This window comes from Parus major, chromosome 1A (genome assembly GCF_001522545.3).
Source record: "Parus major isolate Abel chromosome 1A, Parus_major1.1, whole genome shotgun sequence".
Lineage (NCBI taxonomy): Eukaryota > Metazoa > Chordata > Aves > Passeriformes > Paridae > Parus > Parus major.
This window is the reverse complement of record NC_031773.1, coordinates 43,660,338-43,685,608: the sequence shown is the minus strand read 5'-3', so window position 1 is coordinate 43,685,608 and position 25,271 is coordinate 43,660,338. Positions and strand designations below refer to the sequence as shown.

The following is a 25,271-nucleotide window of genomic DNA, read 5'->3' as shown; positions in this document are numbered from 1 at the left end:
TTTTAAGTAGTTATTGAGTATGATTCCACTGTTAAGTTTCCCTGCCCTATAGCTGCGCCAGACAGATATAAAAATGTGAAGTACACAGGTACTGTCTGTACTTCCTCGGCTAGAGAGAGACATCCAAAATCAAAAGTAATTTCACAGTTAATCCTGAAAACACCTCAGACTTTTTTACTCTTGTCCCTCCAGCTTTGTAATTTATCTTTGCCAGTGCCTGGCAAAGGATGCTTAAGGGAGAGTACAAGATGGTTTCCACAGCTGAGAATTTGTTCATTAGCACTGCCCAGATGCATGGCCTGAAATGATGTGAAAATGACTGTACTCAGCCTGGCCAGAAGGTGCAGCTGTTGATGCACACCAGTAATGACACACAGACACAAGTGCACTGGTGAGGAAGCACAGACACAGCACCTGTCAGCCTTAAGCACTCAGCGGTGTCAGATCTGTTACCTTTATATACAAAAAATCTACAACCATTTTGCATCTTCAGTTTTAGTATTTAGAGATGGCAAACTGTACAGTTTGGCAATGCAGTCTGTAAAGCACATTCTTTCTTTCAGTATGCCATGTTCCTTGTGCAGGAGGGGCAACGTGCAACTTCCAAATTCAGCCTTGTCGTGCTTATGAAGAGTAAGGCATGTCTATCAGGCACTTGTGGACTGCTGCCAGGAAGTAAAAACATGCTGGCATTTTGCACTTCTATGAAAATAAATCTATTAGTCAAAATCAGCTTTCATACATACAAAATCAGCTACATACCTTGAAACTGCAAATAAACTTCTCATCAGAGAAAGTCTTTATTTGCATGAGAGAAGGGAATAAAAAAAAATTAACATCCCTAAGTTTAACACGAAGAAGACACAGGACGTCCAACTCAGCAGGAGCTTAGGAGATATTATTGCCCCTGCCCAAAGCATCTGCTTGAATATGATTTTTACTTATGAACATGATCACTTTGGCATGATGGCAACAGTTTTCAAGTTGGAAGGGGGAACTGCTCATTTGTCCTTTACTCCAAGAATACGAGGTACTGTGAGCATTTCAGTGGAAACGATTGGATGGCCTACACAAAGCCACAGAGGTACAAGAGAGATTACTCCCGAATTTCAGGTAGACGGTGCCTGATGAGGCATAACAACTACAACACTGATCATTCTCTTTAATAAGCAGGTCACCACAGCTTTTTACTGAAAAAGGTGGAAAGAAGCTTTATTTTAACATAGAAATCAGATAGTGTACAAGGCAAAACATACTTTTATAGTGAAAGGCAGAGTGGGTCTCCACACACCATGTGTAGCCACTTGCACTACAGTAATCCTGAGATATGGACAAAAGCCCTAAAAATCCCTAAAAATCTTGACTTACTCTTGCTATAGTCACCTCCATTTGGGAATTAAAAACATTACACAGTTTGGAGTCAAGAAAACAAATTAACTATAAGTACAATACCCAAGATAATGGTCTAACTCCCTGCTGTCATCCAGGTACACCAGCAAGAGCACTTGAAGAAATCAAGAGATGGAAATATGCAAGGTTACTTCATTAACACTGGAAAGCATACATAGAAGGATGCTAAGGTACTTTTGCTACCTTCAACTACTACTGTCTTCACAAACTGTGTGGTCTATGTGTCAAGCTTACATACCCCTTGAATTTACCAAAGAGTTCTCTACACTGTGTCTGAAGTTAGTAAAAAAATCTCAACTTTGTTTCCTTTCAATATGAAGTTATATGTGATATAGAAATATTTTTAAAAGCTTATAAAAGCAGTAGAACTAGACATTTAAGTTATTTCCCGAATATTAAAGGCTACTTGAACACCCTCATTTTGCTACAAGACTGTGTTTTTCATTAAATGACATCAAAATAAGGAAGTCTCTTTTTTAAAAGAAGTTAAAGGTAAGGAAAAGTTATAGACATGTTTGGAGTTTTTCTTTAGTTTTGCAACATATAAAAATAAGTTACACTATATATTATGGCTTTCATTTATTTATCTACTCATTTAGTAGCAGTGTCATCATGGATTTAAACACTAGATGCAAATAATTAACCTGCCATGTTCTTCAGACTTCTGTGAAAAGAAACAAGCATATATTAGAAGGAAAATTAAGAAGCCTCCAGAAAAACTTAAATAGCAAGAAGCACTTGTAGAAGTCTTTCAGGGATATTTTTAACTCAATTTAAAATTTCCATTTGATTTTTATAGTAATTTATAATTGAAGTTTTAATTTAATCTTCCTGGCAAAATAAAGGCCAAGCCAAATATCCCATGAACTTCAATAGTCAAGACTTCCTAGTGAGCTTCATTTCAGAAATGTTTACATACCAGTATGATACTATTATGCTACTGAAGTAATGATCGCTCTTTAATGGTTGTTAATAATACAAGATAAGAGATTTGGTATGCAGCTATCTGAAAAAGGCCACAATAATGCTAAACCAACATGACTCAAAACTAAAACACAACTGCTCAATATTAAATGTTGTTCACTACCAATGGAAGGGGGGATTGGGCACAAAAGGTGCTTGAGTCAGACTGAAAGACTTCAATTACACATTGCTGTATTATTAATGGCTATATTTTTAATATACTTACATTTTGAAGACTAAAGTTGCATTCAAATCAGACAAGCTATGACAACATTCAAATAAATGTAAATAAAAAGAATTCTAGATTCATAGCCAAAGTAGTAACAAAAAAATCTTGTTGTGCAGTTGATGTAGCATTTGCAACAACAAACTTATGAATGCAGTAAGAAAGATTGTGGCACTGAATTTGGGAACATTTTCAAGCTCGAGTTTTACTCAGGACAGAAGAGTTTCCAGCTGAATAAACTTAACTGACTACTGTACTTTCCAGCTCTTTGTAAACAAGACTCCACGCTGTGCAAAAGAGGAGCTTTCACTTCCCTCTTTCCTCAAGGCAAGTATCTGAAAGGCAAGCTGTAGTGATTGTTTCTGACAGCAGTAGAATAAAGAAACAGATAGAAAAGTAGTTATATATAAAAAAGTTCTTACAGTAAAAACATCTGCCCTGGTTTGATTTTGTTTACGAAAAGGCACTTTATGTGTTGCTAGAACTCCAATACCGTACTTGTCCTTTGAGTTTTTCTGTTAGAAGGCTGTGTTGCAAGGTGGTCAGCATGAAGATGCAAATAAATGTTCTTTATACAGTGCCTATCTGCTACAGATTTTATAATCAGACACAGTATCTTACAGCAGTTATTCAGAAGAATAGATTCATGTTCAAAATAGTAACAGGTCTTCAAACAATACTTCATTGATAGATGATCTGTCAAAGACAACACACCACCTGTATTGAGTTCACGCTAATAAAATTAGCAATGTAAATCGTTCAGAAGTGAGTCCTCAGTCTTTTGTTTTCCTCTCGCAGTCTCTCAATTTCAGCTACTAAGCTTTCATTTACAGAGTATCTTTCAAGTAAAGCGTGCATTTCATTCTACAGAAAAGAAAAAAGTCCCAATTAGTAGTAATAAAGTTAATAATTCCAGTTTTATCCTATTGGCTTTCATGTTTCTTTTAAAAATGAAATAATGTAGATAATTCTGTTTTTAGAAACTTTTGATAAGAAAAGTAAGATTTTCCCTTTTATGCTGACATACAGTATTTTGATCATTAATACATTAGTGAATATTTTATCAAAGGATATTTTGCAGTTCTTCAGGATGAGAATCTACTAATGCAGATTCCATTAAAATGCTCAGAACCCAGACAAGGTCTTTTTAATGCAGATCAAAAGAACAAAGATTCATAAAAAGGTGAAGCTAAAGAATACAGAACAGCCCACTATGCGTACAGTCTCTACAAGTGAAGCTTTCTATTTGAATTCCATCTATCTTCTCCTTACCCCAGCCTTTGGCTCTCTCCAAAGGACAGCTGAATTTGTTTGTAACTCCTGAAATATGGAATTCATACCTACTCAACCCCTAGGTTCCCTTTATTAATCAAAGAAAAAACAATTTAACAGATTCCCATTCATACTTCCCCCCTCCTTCACATGAAATCTTCCCTTTCTTGGTTTTAATAAACAAAAAAGATTTTCAGTTTTGAAAGAAGATAGCATGCCTTGGTATCACCAAAATTAAAAACTCAATACATTTTTCATCACGGTCCTTGTACATACCAACTGCATATGGAATTGCTTGATCATCTCCACTTGCAAATTCACAATATCTCGATGGCATGCTTCTCTGGGGGAAGAATTGCAAAAAGACGATGCTTAGACTTATTTAGGAAGCAGTCTCTCTCATACCCTCAGCACCCAAAACTCCACAGCTCCTCACCTTCACTCTCAACAAAGTGTAGAAGCCCTGAGACCATGAAACATAATCCTCTACAGCTTGTTTTGGAATACTTTTGTGAAGACATTGATTTTCATAAGTACCATTTTTTTAGCACATAAGAATATGTAAAATTTTCAGTTTAAAAACACAAACATATACATGGTGATACCAAGGTTCTTTTTCATTCGCAAGCTATAAGTTCCTCTCATTTTTACCATTCAAAGCTAATTTTCCATCCCTTGATTACAAGCACCACAGAGAAAGATATTTATCTGTACTTGAAGATACACCTTTTCAAAGGTGTACCTGACTTTCAAAATTCTTTTGTAAAAGGGCCCAAAACATCAGCCGTGGTAAGTGATATATTATTCTCCAATCCATGGAATAATCCAGGTTAATCTACATAAAAAGCAGTGGCAGTGTTGTCTGGAAGTGGACATGAATTTGTTAATTCATGGACATCCATTCTACACTACAAAAACCATGCCTGAAAATTGCCTCATAACAATAATACAACAGTTCCAGGAGATGAGGAAGAACAAGAATAGTTCACAGAAAAGCAGGCAAGCTCACAAATTCTCCCTGACCAGTGCAGCTCAGTGCAGTTGTCTGTACTGTGCTGTGAGTACCACTGGCCTGACAAAGTAAGGTGTTTCTTAAGTGGACACTCACAGATCTTATTTCATTTTCCTCTCCTCAAACATACAGCAAACCCAAATGCAATCTTCACTTTTGCTTTCCACAGATCATTGCTCTACAGACCTCCTACTGGAGGCAGTCTTCCTTGAGTGTATCAAGTATAGATGCCAGCTAGCATTCTAGAAATCCAAAGATGTAGCTTATCTCCCAAAGACAGGGAGATCAAGAAACAAACATCTTTTAGGAACCTAATGAATTATATATTATTCTTGGTCCTTTCCTGAAGGTCCATGGCTTTTCCCCCATTACTTGAAGAGGAATGAATTTCAGGCGGGGAAGATAAAAATCCTTTCCAAATTCCAGCAGCTGAAAGGTAGTTACATCAATGGGAAGCTTAAATAGTTCCCTCTTTCTGACCCCAGTACTAACAATATTTTATGAAGATTAAATGCATCTCCAACTTACAACTGGGACAAGGGCCAGCAGAGCCTTCCAGCCACTCCAGAAAGTTTAGGTCAGAGGAGAAACACAATATTTAAGGCTTCAGATCTCAAGTACTGAAAGTAAAAGACTTCCAGTAAAAGGCAAGCATAACTACTAACTCTGGAGTGCCTGAACACAGGTTTTAAAGAAAACACATCTGTAATACATAGACTGCATTTTAAGTTACATCAATTACAGGTTTTCATCAGATGTGTATTTATTGCCAAAACGTCCCAGGGGAGTTTTACCATACTATTTTTAAGCAAAGACATTAAATAACATCTGATGTGTTTTTTCTGTTGGCAGATACAGAACAGCCATAGTACACAGAGCTACTAAGCTAAGTTTGCTTAGTGCTTTGCTTTTTATCAACAGGACAGCAGCATTTCCCCTGCCCAGCAATTCTTGTCCATCATCTCCATTCAACCTACTTCATCTTAAACATGGGTTGGGAAGCAATCCCCTAGAAAAATTCTCTTAACGTCTTCACCTTCTTCAAACTCCACTCTAAATAGAACTGTGCTAATCTGACTTCTTTCAAGACAATTGGAATGTTGGTTAGATATCCACAAAGTAAGCTGAAACCAACCATGACTTACAGCACAGAGATTATTTCAATGCAAAGTTCCACCAGCAGAAATATACACACACTGTTTTACCTTACACATACCAAGATAATAACAATCAAAGCCAACACAAGTCAACTGGCTATGTCAAACTCTCCTCACTGTCAACTTGAAATTTCTCCAGCTGGGATAGGGAGATGAGCAAGGAAGAAAAGAAATCAGTGCAAGGCCTCAGGGAGAGAGTAGAGACCTCGCTATGCAGACTAAATTTACTATCAGAGAAATATTCCCTCATTCTGGAAACATCAGAAAAGTCATACACCAACAGCCCTTGGAGGCATCAGTCTAATTAGTCGTCAGAGCTATTAAAAAATAAGTTTCATAACTAGTTTTTCAAAAATAGGGCTATAAATGGTGTAATTTTCTAATCCAAGGAGAAATTTGTTTGAGCAGATGCTGAAACACCTCATTAAGAAAACATGCCATTGAAAACAACAACACTCTGCAGGAATACCAGTACCTGAAGTCATCCATTGTTTCTTGTATCATATTCTGAATGAAGTTTATTTGAATTGCTGTCAGAGGTGCATTTGGTCTGCTACTCCCAATGGTTTCTACTATTTTTTCTGACAACGAACTTGCAACTCCAGCAGTGACAGGTGATGTTATCTTTGAACCTTTACAATAAAATAAAATACTGAGAATCCTCAAGACAAATAAAAACCTCTCATATATTGCATTACATCGATACTATTTTAAAATAATTATTTATTTAATTTTATCTCAAACATTGCTTGGTAAAAAAAAAAATATCAGATTTAGAACGAGTCTTTTCAAAGGCAACTAAAGACTTCTAGGAGGGCTGGCTCAATTTAAAGAATTGAGATCAGATGTTCTTTTCTAATGCTAAATTCATTTCATAAGATTTCACATCAGTTTACAATCAACCACACCTAGAATTGAGCCAAAATTATCAACTTACTTGTTGAGGTAGTACCATTTACTGGTAGATCAAATGCAGGATGGGCCTGAATATTCTTCATTAGTTTCTCATTTGCATCAGGAGTAGATGGTGGTGGAGAACTTATAGGTTCTATGCTTGATAAGCTTGATTTTGAAACCTGAAAACAAAAATTTTTTTTTTCAATTTTAAAGATGAAATCTATGTGCTACAATTGTTTAATTGCACTTGAAAACTAAGTTTTCCAAAATACACTTTCAAACGTTTTTGCTTTTAGGAATCTGTTTAGAAATACATGCTTTTCATTTCCTAGCAAGATATCTGAAAAACTGATTGCTAAAACATTCCAAATTGCCTCAAGTGGGCACACAGAAGCAAGTGCAAAAGGCGGGGGCCTCTTAATTTTCACATCAAAAATGTTGTGACTAAGTTGTATCACTCCTAGAAAACTCAGACTTCTCAAGTGCTATACAAAAGTAGCTAAGCTCTGTGCAAAGGCTTATCAAAGATATCTCAAGGAAAAGAGGGAGACAGAGAACAGGGAAAGAAGAGGGGTGGAATTGACCAAAAAAACAACAATCAGACATACTGGTGCAACCAGCTAGTGATCCTTGATTTTCTAGAAAAATCAAAATACTCCTCAGGCTACCTGTTTTGTTTCATGGGAACTTATATAACCTGATATTATTTAAGACAAACATACTTTTATCTTCCATTTCTGAAGGCAAATTCATCTAAATCACACAAGGTTTTAAATTTGTGTTAATAGCATGTGAAAAGAGCTGCAAAATAAAAACAGATGGAGCATTATTCAGGATTTTTTTCTTCAAGCAAAAATATTCTGCCAAGATTCTAAAAAGATCACTCATAGCAAGAATACCGGCTTCAAGACATCTTTAGATTCTTGTTTTCCAAGACTTATTTTCTTCGAGTCAGTCTCTGGATGCTCCTCTTCTTCTTTAATTGGAGATCCTCCAAGTGCATGTAATGAGCTAGACTGTGTCCCTTGTGCACTACTGCCCACTGGGTTTCTTTTTATTGGAAAGGCAATGGTTGGTTGTGGGAGAAAATCCAAACCCAATAGGTGGGTGAAATCCAGGCCTAAAATTAAGAAGATGAAACACACAGGTGAATGCACACACCACACACACACCAAATCTATCCCACAGTTAAAATGCCTGCACACTCATACAAAAATGATTGACAAAATAAATCACCAAAAAATGCACTCCACAAAAACTACATCCTTCCATCCAACTTATGGTGCCCCCATCTTTATAAAAGTAATAGAAAATGAAAAGCCTCTGCCTATCATTGTAAACTGTGTAAAGGAAAAAAGCCAATCACTTTAGGACCTTAGTCTTGACTTCCTGTTACCATGCTGTGTCTCTCACTGTGTCAGACAATTTCCAGGAAAGTTGTTTCAGTGTCTGCTTTGGTCATTTGCTTGTTTTCAATGGTATGACAAAATCAGCATTTGAGAACTAGCACAGTCCTCCAAAGTCCTATCAGTGGCATATGCTTACCATTTCCTTGGATATCTTCAGTCGCTTTATTTGCAATAATATCTACAAAATAGCAGAACACAGACAAATTAAGTGTTTATTTGTATCACTACATCGAGTTCATAATCAAAGACAAATTAAAATATCAAGTAGGTACAGCAGTCAATAAGACACTAATGACATTTTGTCACACTACATGCTGACAAGTGATGCTTTAAAAATTCCAGTATTAGTAACTTACCATCTCTGACTGGAGAAAACATATCTCCTAAACTACTTCGACCCAAATCATCAAAATTATTCAATTCAGCACGTTTTCCATTATCTGTTTCTTTAGATGGAATGACATCCAAGCTGGAACTATGTGGAAAACCTTCAAAGGACAGTATGATTCAGTTAGTAAATGACCTTTTCCAAAAATAACATACATTATGGCCAAACAATCTCACACTACTCATGATACTTGGCAAGTCCAGTAAGCACTTGAGAATCGTCTGCAGATGCCAGTTTGAGGATCAATTTTAAATTCCGCATTTGGGCTGACAACAAAGGTGACCACAACTAAAAGCAAAAGAGGAGGACTGTAAAATTGGAGAACCCACCCATGTTCAGAGAAGTCTATATGATGGGTGCAGCAATTTTATGGCAGATCAGCTGAAGTGAAAACTAGCGACTGTACCTTCTGCTAATAAGGTAACCACACTCAGATGATAAAAATTCAAACTTGTTCTGCAAGAAGAAGTTTGCTGTACTAGGGCCATTAAGCATTCCAAGTGAAATTATATAACACCTTTTTCAAAGCTTACCTAGTATATTCTCTGCATATTTCCAATATTAGACAATCAATTTATATATTCTAATATTAAAAAATCAAATTGAAGATACAATTGAAAACAAAAAAACCCAACCAAACTTGTTCCTAAACCTTTCCTCGCTCTACCCTCAAGCCCCATCCCTGACCCAATCCAGGGGGAAAAAGTTAGTTTTCATATGCACGATACCAAGGACAATTGTCTGAAGAGTGGAAGCGTATCTTAAGTTCAAAAAAATCCCTACTTCAAACTACAGTTTTTAGAAAGTGAATTGAACTGCTCAGACAACCACCAAAATAACTTTCATGATTTCACAAAATGTTCATAAAAACCTATAAGTACTTCTCTAAGTGGGATTACTTGCTGAAGTGATCCAAATATGACTGTGTGGGTGACTGCAATTAATCATATGTCCAAGTATTTACATTAAGTGGAACTTGAGTCATGTTTACGATTTCACATTTAAATGTATTAATAGATTACATTTTTCACTTCTTCAGATGTGTTAGTTGTGACACCAGCATAGGATTGCACTCGCTAGTTCAGTAAATACTTGGTATACTGAGTCAAATCAGGAGTGCAGTATCAACCTGTGTGTCAGAATTTAGAGGATCTACATGGAAAAAGTGAAATGTAAAACTGGGCCAAAATATCTTGTGCACTTTCACCCATTCCCAGTAATCTAAATATAGTAAGGTACCTAAAGCAGAGAACAGTTGGTAAATGGGAGTTTATGGGAAGCCAGCTCAAAGTACATCCAAGTTTCTCATCATATTTTGACTCCATTTATACTTTTGTACCTTAAAAATACCTGTGACAAAAAGCCTCAATTTTGTTAAGCATGCAATCAGATTACTTTATTGAATGCCCCTTATTTCTCCAAAGTTAAATCCCATGAACAGGTTCTAGAAGAAATTCCAGACAACAAAAAAAGTTTGTGGTATCTCATACATTCCCATTTTTAATCTTAAAGACACTATCTTCTGGAGTATTCAGAGGTCTTTACTTTTAAAGTGAACACTCAGATTAAGGAAAACTGTTTTGCTTGGTAAGCTTTTACTTTCTTAAAACATTTATTTATTATGCATGGTTCTCTTTAAGGGGTAACAGCCATGACATCTTCAAATAAAGATAATAAATCATATGTGTTAACAAAAAAAAAATTCCACACCCTTCAGTAATGTTGATTAGCAGCACTTCTTGCATACACAGGAAACATTCTACTTCACCTCATACTTCACTGCATACCCAAGGGAGGTCATTAATACGCATTTTCATAGAGTGCAGCGGCTTACTGCCTAATTACTGTTACTAAATGTAATTCTCCTTATTTTAAATGGGAGGGGGAAAGTGCTGTTACATTAAAATGGATTAAGGAATTTTTTCAAGAATCAAACTAGCAGTGTTACTGATTTGATATTTTCAGAACTCTTGAATTAAATAAAATTTTAGGAGTACATTTCACACAGTGGCAGTTTTGGAATACTCAGAATTCTTACAAAGAACTTGTTAATTTCAGAGGCATAGATAGCAAGTACAGTTATACAACTAATCATACTTGCAACTATATTTAACATCTTTCCTACCATGTGATACTGTAATCATGCCTCTCACAAAAATATAGTTCAGTTGTCATTTGAGTTTTTGGACTAGGTTGCTTTATTTTTTCCTGTGTTTTCCTTGGTTGGCTGTTTTTTTTGTGTTTTTTTTTGGATGATGTCTATTACTCTTATTTGTTAACAGAATTACAAATCTTCAGCTCTGTATTCTATGCAGACATTGCATCAGAAAGTACATAATCTACAAGAAGTCAGAATGCAAGAGACAGTTCCATAGTACCACCACAATTTTTACACATCATGTGTCTTAAGCTTATAGTAGGACCCAACTTACCTCCTACAGTCTCATAGCACATATTACACAGTGGGGAGAGAAAAGAAGTTTATTGAATGTGCATATGTATGTGCATACAGTACTTCCTAACAAGTGCCCTTACCTCCATGAAATTTTCATACTGTAATGGTCAAAACATGAAACACTGCTTCCCTCTTCCACATTATGCCAACTATTGTATAAGCAGGAACACAACATTACCTGTTTTCTCCTGAAAAATCTCTGCTCCCTTATTCTCATTCATCAACGTAAGATGAGAGGAAACTGTTGCTGATGCTTGAGAGGCAATGTTTTTGATGCCCGTATTTTGAATTCCTCCAAGATTACTACCAGCTTTGACTTCTAGTCTTTTGGACACAGGTTTATTTGACGAACCTGTGAGGTTAGACTGAATAAAAAATAAAACAAATTAAGAGAAGCTATTATTCCTTCAGCCAAAAGTAAAAATACAAGACAATATACTTTCCTTTTTAAACAGTAAAAAAAATCAGTTCAAGTTGCAAAAGTTGCCTAGGAGATATGCCTTTACAAATATAAAAAAAAGATATCTTCATGTAACTTCAAAGAGCATGGAAAACATCTGTATTATCATACAGATACTGTGAGGACCTCCAAGGATATCAACAATTTAACTGTGAAATGATCCTGCATGAGTCAATTTTGATTCCAGGTTTAGACTTAGCAGAAAAAAGAGATCACATTACAACAAGAGATTACATTATTAGAGACTCCAAATTTTACAGGAATAGTTAACTACTATTATTGCTCTAGCAAGTGTGCTAGAGGAGAAGGAAAATCTCAGAGTGGTAAAGAATCCATTTCAAAGGTTCTCTCAGTGTCTACTAACTGGAAACACGGGGTTTCTGGATACAGTGGAGCTAATTAACTCTTGGAGGAACCTCTTAAGTCTTCTCTATTAACTTCTCCACTGTTTATATGTGCTAGGAGAAGTCCATATATAGGACATACAAAATATCTTCAGATGAGCAGCCTTGTGTCTTCTCCTTAAGCAGAAGGGCCATTACAGCCCTTTCTATTACTGCCTACAAATAACCAGAAGTGCCACAAACTGATCTGCAAAGGCAGCATATCCACAGCAGAAAACCTAGAAGACCACAAATTCCACTTATTTCTACACTGAGGCCAGGAGTGGGGGGAATTCCACATTAACAATGACTAAACAAGTTAAAACTAAGCAGTTTACAATTCCTCTGTTGCTATGATCCGATTTGGTTGGCATCTGTAATGCTTACGACAGTGAAAGCTAAACTGTTTTTAGAACTTAAACTTAGGCTTTGCTTTCATTAATCTGAACAACAAAAATACCTTGGAAAAAGTGCTACTGAACTGAAGACGTATGCATTTCACACAGCCTTTGTGAGCAGCAACTGCTTTCACTGGTGATGTCAGTTGTCTTAAGTCATACTGGCAAATCTTTCCCCGGGAACATCCTATAGCCAAAGTAGTACCATCAGGCATGAAGTCTACTGTGGTCAGAGGAAAATCAGCTACAATTGTTGTCAGTAACCTTCAAATACGAGAAAGGACAGGATGAATCTTTTAGAATTCACAAGTTGAACTTTTCAACACAGAGTACCTTAAAAAAATATAAATGAATTATATATATGTATATACATAAAAAAGCTTACATAATTCAGCTACAGGTCAATAGTTCAACTTCTCCAGTGCCAAGTAAATTCAATGAACTATTTTAAGAAACAGTGCATTAGGCTTATACTGAGCATTCATGCCTAACAAGAAAAAAACTGCATATGCCCCAAAAGATTTAATGAGGACAGGATCACACTGCCTTCTTAATAGCAAACACCAACATTATCTACTAGTATCATCACTTGCAGCAGCAATCATACTACATACATCCTCTCATCCTCTAGCTTCCCAAGCCTATCAACTCTACCCTTCCCACAGCTCTGGGAAAAACTTCAGGTCTTAGTTCAGGTCTACTACATTCTTCCACAACACTGATTCCTGCTTTTATTCAGCTACAGTAAAAGCACTACTCATGCTAAAACCAACGTCCCACAAAACTTGCCATCCTATCCTCTTGCTCCAAAGTCTCATCACACAAACTTCCTGCTTTTTCATCCAACATTCTCCCCAATCTAAGCAGCTCTGTGCACCACAGGTACATCTTTTATCTTAACTAGAAAAGCAGGCAGGCTAAGCTCAGGTTGCAATGCCCCTCACAGAAGTTAACTGCTCTCTATAAACAAGAAATCCCACACACGAGTACTGTAGAACATCACCCATGAACTGGACTTCATTTAGCTCCCACATGCCTTGGGGTTTTTCAATTGTTTGTTTATTAACTTAGAAAGAAAAATGGACCAGGTTTTCCAATAGCAATATGCCAGCCACTTCAACCATTCTGCATGGGGGCTGAATGAAATAATTCATGTCATAATTGGACATGTTTTTGCAGTTTATAAAACTCAAATAAGGAATCTTCTAAAATCAAAAGGTCTTTCATATACTCACTTTTTACTTAACGTGTCATAGAGAATAATTCTTTTATCCAAACCTACAGTTACAAGCAGCAGCTTATTGACTGGAGAAAAGCAGATTTCTGAGGCTGGTGCTTTATGAGTATTTTCAAAATTATGATATGGGTTCTGGCTATTTACATCCCAGAGAGTGACATTTCCACTGTCAGAAACAGTGCCCAGCAAGGATTTCTTAAAGGATGAATATTTCAAGTGTCGAACAGGCTGTAAAACAGACATAAAAATGAATTTTAATACCAATATTAAACCTGATATTATTTTCTAAAGACACAAACAGATTAGGAATACAAAGTTGAAGTAACCTACAAAGGCTTCCAAGTCTGAAATATAAATAATAAAACCAGAAAAAGAATTTTGCATTACAATGCCATTTTTGCTATTGGGGGGAGGACTTTTTTTTTTTACTGTTATGGGGTACCATTTGAGCTGATAAGCAAAATTATGGAGAAGAAAAATGAAACTTGCAGAAAAGTTTCTCAAATTTTCAGCAAATATCATGCCTTCATACAAAAAAAAAAAATCCCACATCACATCTAAAATTAAAGGAGTGAAAAAGTACATTATTTCAACAACTAGTCTTCTGCCAAAAATGTTAAACTTAATTCCCCTCACTGACTTGAAGTACTTGGTTATCAACCAATCTGACAAGACACACAGACTCCAGAGTTAAGCAAGGTCCTGCAGACCAGACTTCAGCCTGTGGACTAAGACCACAGAAGTGATAACATGTGGTTTATCACACACAGCCTCTCTATCACAGAACCAAGTAATCCAGGAACTTAACTTGCTTTTCAGGACAGATATTTTGTTTGAGGACATTTCAGAAGCTCACTGCTCTAATACTACAGTACTCAATTTCCTGATTAATTTTACTTACAACCTATCTGCACCTATTTGCTCCTGTGCCCATAATGCCCTTACACTTAACCAGTTTCCTAACTCTCCAGTGCTGCTATCCCCTGTTTTAAAGAGCAGCAAGCTCACTTTCCTTCAGGCTTTATTTTGCTGTAAAAAAAAAAGTGAGACAGTCCCCCAGGACTGTTTTTTTAGTACCATCAGTCTTTTTGCAACTCTCTCTTGAATACAGACAACTAAAATCTTTTATGATCCTCAAAATATTTTGCTAGTGTCTTTGCAACAGCAATAACATTTCATCCATTTTATACTGTAAATACTCACCACAAAATGTCCTGGATTGCATTTTCTTTGAGTCTGTTTTGGTCATTGTCATTTTATATTAAGAAATCCAGTTCCTTCTTTCCCTTGGGAATTTTGAAATTCTACCCTAATAAAAGTCTCAGTTGTCCCCTAAATCTGGTATCTTGATTTCTACTCTGTCACAGTTATTCCTGTGTCAATAGTTTCAATCACTTTTTGATACTGACAATCCCCTCTTAAGGGCAAATGCCCTCCCACTGGGTTTAATCATAGCTCTACTCTCTATAGTCACAGAATCCTTAAGGCTGGAAAAGATCTCAAAGACCATCAGGTCCAAGCCTTACCCTAGCACTGCCATGTTCTCCACTAAACCATGTCCCTAAATCCCACACCTATGAATTTTGAATTGAATGCTTTAAGGGATGATGATTCCAACACTTCTCTGGGCAGCCTGTTTTAATGCCTCACTACCCTTTCAGGGAAGAATTTTGTCCTAATATCCAATCTAAACTGCTGTAACTTGAGGCCATTTTCTCTTCTATTGCTTGTTACCTGTGAGAAGAGACTAACCCCCACCTTGCTAGTACCTATTTTTCAGGTGGTTGTAGAGAGCAATAAGGTCCCATCACAACTCCTTTTCTCCAGGCTGAACAACCCCAACTCCCTCAGCTGCTCCTCACAAGACCCATGCTCCAGACCCTTCCCCAGTTTTGTTGACCTTACTTCTACTATCATAAAATATATATTTCTATATAATGAAAATATTAAACAAGACAGATAATGAAAGAAAATATTTGATTTATCAATATAATGAGTTTCTTACCCATCCTATCTAGTATTTCCTCACAAAGCACTGAATCACGCACTCTACTCAAGTCCAGCCCAATGAGTGCTCTTATATTTAATTTGTCTGAAAAGGTTCTCAAAATTCTACTGTTTTATCCTGGTATAGACCACAACACAACACATTTTACTGCCCTTAATCATATTTCTGTCTTTAACTTCATTTTAATGGAGATATGTGTTGCTTCATATTCTTCCAGAATTATTTCCAGCACTTGTATTGTGTGTCTTGCTGGAAGCCAAATTGCTTAAACCTACTTTAAAGAGGTGGCACCTTCAACTGCATATTCAAATAGGAACAAGTACCCCCCTTCATCATTAATATGGTCCACTACTAGTCACAATTTTATAATCATTTTTCTGTTTGTTTACATGGAAAAAAATACTGAGAGATTCAGGAGTAACAGCTTTAATTACAAACAGGATCTATATGGGAAATATTCCTGACCCTCAGACTTCTCGCAATTCTTCACCTCCAAATACCTTCCTCCTTACTGCCCTGACATCTGCTCGTTTCATTTTCTCACTCCTGTCCTTCTGCCCACCAAGATCTTTTCAAGCTCTTCTCAAACCTCCCTTGCTATCCTACCAAGTCAGCCATTTCTTTTCTCCTCTATCCTTTTAATCTCACAGGTCTGGGCAAGTTCTCCATTTTCTTTCATATGCCCACATACCTCATATTACCATTGCTCCCCACTTTTAGCTTTAAAAGCTGACAAACATTTCGCTATATGGAGTGGCCAGAATCCATCACACTCCTTTACGAATCAGCCAGCTGTTCAAACAGCAAAACTAAATCCTGTTGCTAGGAGAATTGCACCAGGCAGCAAAGACTTGAACAAACATTGTATTTTGAAACAAACCTTAATTTATCCTCACAACAGCAAGCAGATAAGAATCTGGTAGTCTAAATGAATGCCAATAGCAAAGACAAATTATGGGATCTGCAAACAACTCTGCAAGAACTCAATTCTAATAAAACAGAAAGGTGTTCTAAATTAAAATCAATTAACAGAATATAGACCAATGCTCCTATGAAAAGAATTTTGTTTAAAGTCAGAGAAAACACTGCAACCTTGGGCTATTTTACTACTTGTAGAATCTACACAACAGGATAAATTAACTGGCATGGAAACTACATTCCATCATGCTGAATTAAACACAGACAAGCTAAAATTTATAAGGTTAGTCAGACTTCACATTCCTCAATTCTAAAAAAAAGTTACTATGGAGTGGTGAGCCATCCTAGGTCAGAAAACTAGCACCAGGATCAAACAGTGTAATACACTGTTTATCTATTCAAGTTTGCTCTCAAGGAAACCTGGCCCCTAAGCTATAAATCAAGTAAAGGCTTTTTAAATTTAACAGAATTACACAAGTCTTCAGATATTTGCTTTACTGCAGAATCAATTCTCCAACTCAAACCCAAAACAATAATAAAGCCATTTCTGCAGATACAAGTAATGAACATTTTTAGGATCAAAGACAAGCTGGTAAACTGGGACATCCAACTAGCCAACTCATTACAAAATCATAGCTCAATTCCATTTTAAATTAAAGCTATAATCAAATAACTGACCTCCCTAAGAAAACGTTACAGACCCTTTAGAATGTGAACAGGAACTCTTTGTTTGCAATTACTTTAACACATCAAATAGTGTTATCCATCCTAAAGGTCACTCAGCTTTGCAGCAGACTTCTTGATTTCATCTGACAAAACAGTTATTCACAGCATATCTCTTACTCCTAATCACTTTCTGGTGGAAAGAATTGAATATATCAAACAGCTTCATGCAAAGCATCCTCACAAGAATTTCTTCATTTTCCAATTAACTAGCAGCATAGTCCCCACTCAGGATATTCACCTCAGCTGCGTAATCCAGCCATGAAGCTGATGCCCTAAGCTTTAGCTTTTATATTTTCCAGTTTCTGTACTGCATTACTAAATGAACTTCACATACAGTGGTAGCAAGTTCTCTTCATGGTGTAGTTAAGACAAAACAATCCTTTGTAGCCTGAGAACCAAGGACACTGTTCCAGCTTCAGGCACAAAAAGTATAAACAGTGAATTGAGGAGAGCAATCTGGGAGGATGGGACTTCATAACCTGAAGCTGTAATTGGACAATTAACCCCAGTAGGTAAATTGACCAAAACTTATAGAAGTGTGAAATCTCGTGACCAGTCATCCATCTTGGGTGGAGCCTCAGCCAGGCTCTTGTACTGCCCAAGGTGTATCCTTTGAAGACCTTTTAATAAATACCTACTTTATTCCTTTAACACTGTCTAGCCTCTGTTCCAGACAGCCTCTCAAGGCATCAGACCTCCCCGCAGCTCCTGCCTCACATCCACATTCTTTATAAAATCGTAACAATCAAATCAGAAAAATGACCTGACTATACAGATGGATTTTTAAGATCAAACCAAGTATGAAGTACAATTTTGCTTCAATATAAGTATGAGACTGGCAATGGATCAAAGACTGCAGCACCTAGGAGCAGAGATAGCTTCAATTTAACAGAGATTTTTCATCAGAAAGTGTACCATAATTCCTGAGATGCTATGAGATTGTAAGAGATTTTTCACCAGGTTATACTGTTTGTGCGAGACAGGAGAAGAATTTAATTTGACACTATCTGCAATCTAAGACTGAAAAAGCTGTTGCAGTAACAGAAAAGGAGTAAGTTACAACTTTAGCATTTCTTGCAACATTAAAGGTCAGGTTTAGGACCAAGGCAACAGTTCTGCATCCCCTAGGCAGCTCCTGCCTCTGCAAAAATGATTCAGTAAAAAACAAAAGCCTGTTTAGAACTCAAACACATGGCTATCCATAAGAAAAAACAATTCTCAGTAAGAGCACACACTGGAATTTCCAGTGGGACAACACAGCTCATTTACTACTGCAAATGCTCTTGTATCAAGAGAATTCCCCTTGTGATACCCACTAATTCTTTTAATATCTTTTGAGTCTGCAGAAAGGAATTGCAGTGGCAAACCCTAACAAGGGTCTTAAGTAGTACATATGCTTTGTGTTTGCCTTGTGCACAATTCTTCCTCAAACTAGTTCTCCCAAATACTAACTAAACACCTAGAGTAGGTAAGATAAAACCTCATTACTTTTCTCTTTGAGCAGCTGTGAAATTTTAATCTCCAGATTAAAAAAAATTATTTCCAAATACAGGCTTGTATTCACCTCTACTGTACAGATAGCTTTGAATAAGTTAGAACCCAGGCAGACTGCATGGTCTTTGCCCTCTGCAATATATATTGAGTGGTGAATCAAAATCCTGCTTTGGTTTGTAAAGCCAACCGTGCTTTAACCACTTCTAAGATATCTTCAAGTCTGTTCTTGAGGAGCCAGTGTCTACCAAGCAAAATTTGCTGTAACCTGTATAGAAAAAAAGGCACTTGAGAAGTTTGGATTTCAATGCTACATAGTATTTAAGGCTCTAATGCAGAGAGTGATCTGCTTTCTCCTTTCCTTAAGGGCACTCTTAAAAATTAAAATGAAACAGAATACCAAAACTTAAAAGCTCTTGATACGTACTTTTAATTTCTAAAGACTGCAAATTAAGCTTAGTACCTGAAGGAACTTAACACAGAGAGCCTACCTGTCTGCTGCCATAACCAAAGGGACTACTTGATAAGTTGGTAGTAACACTGTGTAGGATGATTTGACCACTCAAAGACCCAGAAACAACATAGCCATCATTCCAATTATATGCAACACATGTGACTTCATCTTTATGCTCCTGTGAGAAAGGGAGGTTAGAGGGAGAGTGTTAAAGACATTCTTCCTAATTTATGCTTTTGCAAAAAAACCTTCAGCTTGATTTTTTTCTGACCATCTGTAACATTTTAAAAAATTTAAGAGTTTTTATGGAATACCACAGAAAACAGCAGCAAAACATACCAAAGATCAATCATAACCACTCTCTGATTGTTTCCATTAGGTGGTTTTAATAAATTAGTAAAGATGATCACATAATTATATACAATATTTTAATAAGATAACCACAGAAATATTTACCACAGTTATTATGAATATTATTTTAAAAGGAAAGTCTCCCAGAATATTATATCCCAGTGATATTATTTGAATATACTTTCTGTTAATATGATGTACTGACAACTTCCCCTTCTTTTAGCATTAACATATGTCACTTTTAGCCTTAACACATATATTTACCAACCAGCTTTTCAGCAGTCATTTGCAGTGATGATATTGTGTATAATGAACATATTATTTTTCCCATATCTTCTTATATAGGGGAAGACAATTGAGTACTTCTAACCCAAAAGTTAGCAATGGATATTTAAAGTATTGTATTGGCTACCTAGAGGTTTTGTTTCCAACTGCAACTCTGAAAGTCCAAGTAAAAAAGGATAAATCAAAGTTAAAGTTTCATAGCCTCTTAAAACAGTGGTGCTAAATAAGGGCAAACCATCTACTGAAGGTATCTGGGAAAGATACTAAGTCATCCTATCATACTGAGTCATCGTGCACTGGAACAAAATTTTAGACAATTCATACTGGATCATTTAGAAGCCAATCATCTCCCAGTTTTGCACAATATTAGTTCTGCTCAAGTATTCCACAAATACAGAAGTGTTTTCTCATTCAGCATATCAGAAACAGCAAATACCTGGAATGCAACGCCTGTAAAAAATCCCCATCAGAAAACACCAATAAAAATTTGCAAAATAAAAAGTCTATTCTGAAAATTTAAACATATATTATTATAGAACTGTACTCTGAAAACACCAGGTCACATATGTTTGTTAACATTGCTATTTACAGCACATAAAGAACACAAACTTGAACAAGACCCAAATGTGTGCCAGCTCCTATATATGACCTTGATCCTACAGACACCATACTTAGAGAAAGTATATTTTTTACAGTTGGCAGCAAAACCTGGGAGTGGAAAGCTACCTCAGCCCAACTTACCTTTAGGCTGCGGTAAATCTTTCTGGATTTCAAATCCCAGATATTAACTGTGTTATCAAGGCCTCCACTGACGAGGTATGAAGAACTAGAACTCAAGCTCACACATGTCTGTTTTGCCTAATGGAGAAAGAAGAAAAAAGTATGCTAAAGATAATTAAGGGATTTATGCAAATCTACTTCAAAACATATAGATTTGTGTTTTCAATTTCATCAGCACAAACAGCCCCACTGACAGAGAGACCTATTCATACTCTACAGCCATTTTCTATCAAAAGGCATTTAAATTCAAGTCCAGCTGGACATAGATCTAATCTACTTTAAAATGTAAGTGTATTAATTAATATAAATTAATAAACTTTCAAATACTGCATATTCCCATTTCAAATTTTTTGGCACCTTTTCCTCCAATTCACATTTTCCCTTTAAATTATAGCTCTGTAAAGTGCAATCATAGTACGTTATTCAGGTACTGAGGTTTTTTAAAAAAACCCCTAAGTTAAGGAAAAAAAATCTCTTTAGAAGAAAATCAAGAAGTTCAAAATCAAGTCTAAGTTACATACTTCACATTCCCTAAACATTACAGGGAATAATACAGCAGGAAACCTCATAATTCAGTTAAGTGATTCTTTTTAAAATAATCACTGAAATACCAGTTTTTGAAAAAAAAATGTCAATCTTAATGATAGGCCTACATTGAGGACAAATCATTATTCAGTTCCATCACGTTGAAAATTCACTTTTAAGTTCTCAAGATTTGACTGAAGAAAAAACAAGTCCATCTAATTATTGACATGATAAAATTGCAAGGGATTGCATTAGTTATAGATCAAATTTAGTGAAATCTTCAGGACAAACACTCCACCATTGAAAGTGTTTGCTTCAGCCCCCTCAAAGCAAGGTTTGAACAACTTTTCAAAGCATTTCCAGTCCAAATTAGCATTACAACAGCTATCCAAGGAGAATAATTAGAATGGTTTAGAACTAACAAGCTATGTAAGAGACCATGAAAAGAGACTCTTCTAAAACTAAGTCCAGCTTTTGGAAGTGACACACTTCCATTTAACAGGGGAAAACAAAAAACCTTGAACACAACACAAATTCTCATTTCTTGCAGTTCCAGAAGCTGGCACATGTATGCTCCAAGAACAACCTCTACATAAACTCTTATTTATGTTTTCTAGTGTACAATTCATAGGCATGCTCAATACTGACAGTTGGAAAATGAAGTTCACATTTGAGCTATCCCATCTCCTTCACATTAGATCACATCTGAACCACTGACTGATTCAAGTTATCACATTTGCATAACTGCATCTGTATTTTCTTACTGACAGAACGATTTTATAAGCACTGTTGTCCCCACTCTGCAACAATACAAGGAAATGTTTTTACATATGTGTCATAATTCTAACAATACTAAAATTAAATTGATCCCAATATGCAGAACAGAGGTGAGACACACAGGATACAAAGTGAACAGGGGAAAAAAATAGGGAAAAGCATTACTCATACTTACTCCTTCAGCTATTTCAAAGAGTGGAACAGGTTTGCTTTTAGAGCTTGAAACAACTATTTTATCACCAGCAGCAGAAGCAGTGGCCAGGTATCTATCTTTGTCACAAGTTAAGGAGCATAATTGTAGGATACGGGTGATTAATAAAAGCACAAAGTTTCCCTTATTGAACAGAAGACAGATTGGCTAACCAGTCTAAAGCACTGCACCTTGAAGGGACCTAGAAACAGAAACATAAGGCTATTTTCCAAGCTTTCATTAAGGAGCCCTTAAATTAACTGCAGCCCTTACTTGCCAATACAAGAGAGACAGCAATTTCTTTGATAGAAAAGATGAGAAATACCTGCCAGGTATTATTTAAGAGCTCTTTACCACTAAGGCAGCTTATCCAGTCTACAATTCTGTTTCCCCACACCCCCAAGTAAGAGCCCCATTTATCACTAGTTCAAAAGAATGTCTGTTGCTGTTAGCAGACTATGGATTTAAAGAATGGTCCTGGTCATGACAAATGTTAGACTACTTCACCATACAGTTTCTAGAGTACAAAGAGCAGTTGCCAATTTCTCCCACTCTGTAATGAGAAAAGAAAAACAAAAGCCCAAAAAGAATCTTTTATGAAACCAAGTACCTCAAAGTAATAAGAATACATATAGATCTACAGAGCAAGGAGACTGCATCTGCACCACCACACAAAAATTGACTAATCATTCAGTCTTCAGCCCAATGACCACTGTGATTTTGTACTTACTTATTTAAGAATAACACAGGTTAAGCGGCTGGATTTAACACAAGAAAACCAGCAGGCAGAGTAGTGCTTGCTATTGCTTTCATTATCTTAAGGCACTTTTGCATAATTTTATAGAACTACACAGAACCAGAACTAACGCTTTATCCCTAACAAGCTGACAAGTCTATATAGCAAGGTACTTCATTGTTTCAGTTCTGGGAGATGAAGAGGAGACCTGGTAGAAGACCATAAGACAGACTGTCTGCACATAAAGTTTACTAAACACGTGCAAGTGTGCATGCATATACATGAAAACATATTATCTGTGCTTCAAATTCTCTGCAAGCTCCATAGCTAAAACATTCCATAGCGTTCAAACTCATTTAACTTTTTTTGCCATACATTAAGAAAAAAAAAAACTTTGATGACAATTTTCCTCACTATACTATGTATAGAATTTTACTACACCAGTAATTGCTTTGCTCAAGCTTGTTAGTTAATTAAGCACTGTCTTGAAAGCAAGTATCATAATCAACTACTGAAGAAACAAATGAGTAAGCTTTACACTTGGCAGGCAATTCAGGCATATTACAGCCATTAGAAAAGCACTGGCTCCCAAGACGAGAAACTTCTTCAGAATTATTTACCAGCATTAACTGCTTCTGCAAATCCCTTCAGCACAGGGAATGGCAAAACTCTGGTCAAAATACATACCAATATTATTAAACAAGACTTCAAAACGTGTCAGGCCTGCGTTCTACAAACACTTCAGTAAGAAAAGGAAAAAAAAACCACTGGAATTTTGCAGAACATCCACAGAAATACGGCTGAAACTGTAAAGGATACTATTGCTGGCCCAGCAAAGTGAACTAACTGGATGTGAAGGTGTATGTGGGTTGAACTGCTCCACCACAGAGAAAGATGAGGAATCCCATATTTTAACGTCATCTCCTGATGATGCAAAACGTATGCTTTCTTGCATGGCTGCACCTGTTTTGGCAGAAATAAATGAATAAGTGAAAATACATAAAATAAAAAATTAATCAGGCAACCTAACAATTCAAAAACCCAATTTGAAATGGTCCGGTTGAAGTTTTCTTGATAACCACAATATTTATTTGGAGATTTAAACAGTTAGTACCATGCAGGTGCATACACGAGTGAAAGCAGCAGACACTGCAAGCTTTTGTTTATTTGAATTCTCGCAGGAAATGCTTAGTTTCTTTTTCACAAACCCACCCCCTCTATGGCATCAAGAGACTAAAATGAAGCTTTTATCTCCACAGTTCACAGCTGCCGCCCAGGAAGCCCTGAGTATCTGAAGGACCCATTTCCCACCAGTAGATGGGGAAATACAAACCAGAATCAAACTGTTGCAGGGGAAGGCTGGCAGTGGGGACCTAAAGGACTCACTTCAGCGTTCATCTCACCCTCCAACGGAGATATCCCAAAGTCCTTTAAACTAAACCTTTGACAGCAGAATACGAGCGACAATGAGTCACCCATCATCGCACCTTACAAAACATTACAAAACAAAAAGGCCGAAACAATGTACCGCTACTTATTGTGAATTACACCTTTTAAGAGTTCAAGCCAGGTTAACCGGTTCCTGGTTTGAAACGCTGACACTCAGCTTTTTACTCTAGGTAATTTTAAACTATTAACAAACGACAACTGTAAACGCGAGCCTTCCCTCTGGCTGAAAACACAACCACCCCTTAGTCAAAGTCTGCGGGACGTTTCCACACGGCTTTAGGCCATTCATTCTTACTGCCGGGAGTGTCAACACTCACAAAACTACACAAGAAATTCAGGGTCCACACACGCCTTCATTCGGCATCAGCCCGCGGAGCCGCTCCTTCCGCCTCACACGGAGCTCGTCTCCCGCCCCACAACTCAGCCCTGGAGGCCGCGGGAGGAGCCGCTGGGCGCACCCCGCCCCACGGCATTGGTATCGGCACCGCCCGGTCCCGGCCCCGCTCCCGCGCTCTCCCCACGGCGCTGCGCACCTGGCCGGGCGGGCACCGGGCCGAGCTCCCGCTGCTCGCCCCGCCGGCCCGGCCCAGAGCCGCCTCAGGGAGCGGTCTGGCCCCGGCTCCGCCTCAGGGACGGGACCGGCCCGTCCCGACTGGGCCCGGCCGCGCGACCCCGGCCCCGCGCGCGCGCTCACGCCCCGACTTTCCGCGCCGCGCCCAAGTTCACACGCCCCGTCCCGGCAGCCCCCGCGCGCCGCTCCCGGCGCTACGGCGGCCCGGAGGGGCCGCGCGGCGGCTCCCGCGCCGGGCAGGGCCGGTCCCGGGGCGGCCTGACCCCACACGGGCATGCGGCCACTCCCCGGCAGCGCGGAGGGAAGGTGCCGCTGGCCACGCAATAAACCCGCCGTGAGTGGC

General features: G+C 37.5%; 1 protein-coding gene across 2 annotated transcripts; it reads right to left on the bottom strand.

Annotated features, from left to right (window-relative positions):
* Positions 1–1,161: 1,161 nt before the first annotated feature.
* Positions 1,162–25,048, bottom strand: NEDD1 (NEDD1 gamma-tubulin ring complex targeting factor). Of its 2 annotated transcripts, none has more exons than XM_015629040.3 (15): positions 24,891–25,048; positions 23,728–23,871; positions 22,158–22,252; positions 20,642–20,758; positions 19,302–19,442; positions 13,666–13,895; positions 12,493–12,694; positions 11,368–11,554; positions 8,703–8,834; positions 8,483–8,524; positions 7,837–8,057; positions 6,978–7,116; positions 6,516–6,672; positions 4,148–4,214; positions 1,162–3,463 (listed from the first exon to the last, which is right to left on the bottom strand). In XM_015629040.3, exons 2-15 carry the CDS (start codon positions 23,861–23,863, stop codon positions 3,359–3,361), a joined length of 1,971 nt encoding a protein of 656 aa, XP_015484526.1. In that variant the 5' UTR covers positions 23,864–23,871; positions 24,891–25,048; the 3' UTR covers positions 1,162–3,358. The 2 variants fall into 2 exon arrangements, with proteins under 2 accessions (XP_015484526.1, XP_015484528.1); XM_015629042.2 differs by lacking the exon at positions 24,891–25,048 and adding an exon at positions 24,675–24,840.
* Between the last annotated feature and the right edge of the window lie 223 nt (positions 25,049–25,271).

What these genes read in the sequence shown, in the direction of transcription:
- NEDD1 (XM_015629040.3), bottom strand. Translation starts at nt 23,863, where the DNA reads ATGCAAGAAAGCATACGTTTTGCATCATCAGGAGATGACGTTAAAATA. An exon ending in ACTTTGCTGGGCCAGCAATA is followed by an intron (nt 22,253 to 23,727) that starts GTATCCTTTACA and finishes CTTGTGACAAAG; the next exon opens with ATAGATACCTGGCCACTGCT. An exon ending in TCAGTAGCACTTTTTCCAAG is followed by an intron (nt 11,555 to 12,492) that starts GTATTTTTGTTG and finishes TTTTTTATTCAG; the next exon opens with TCTAACCTCACAGGTTCGTC.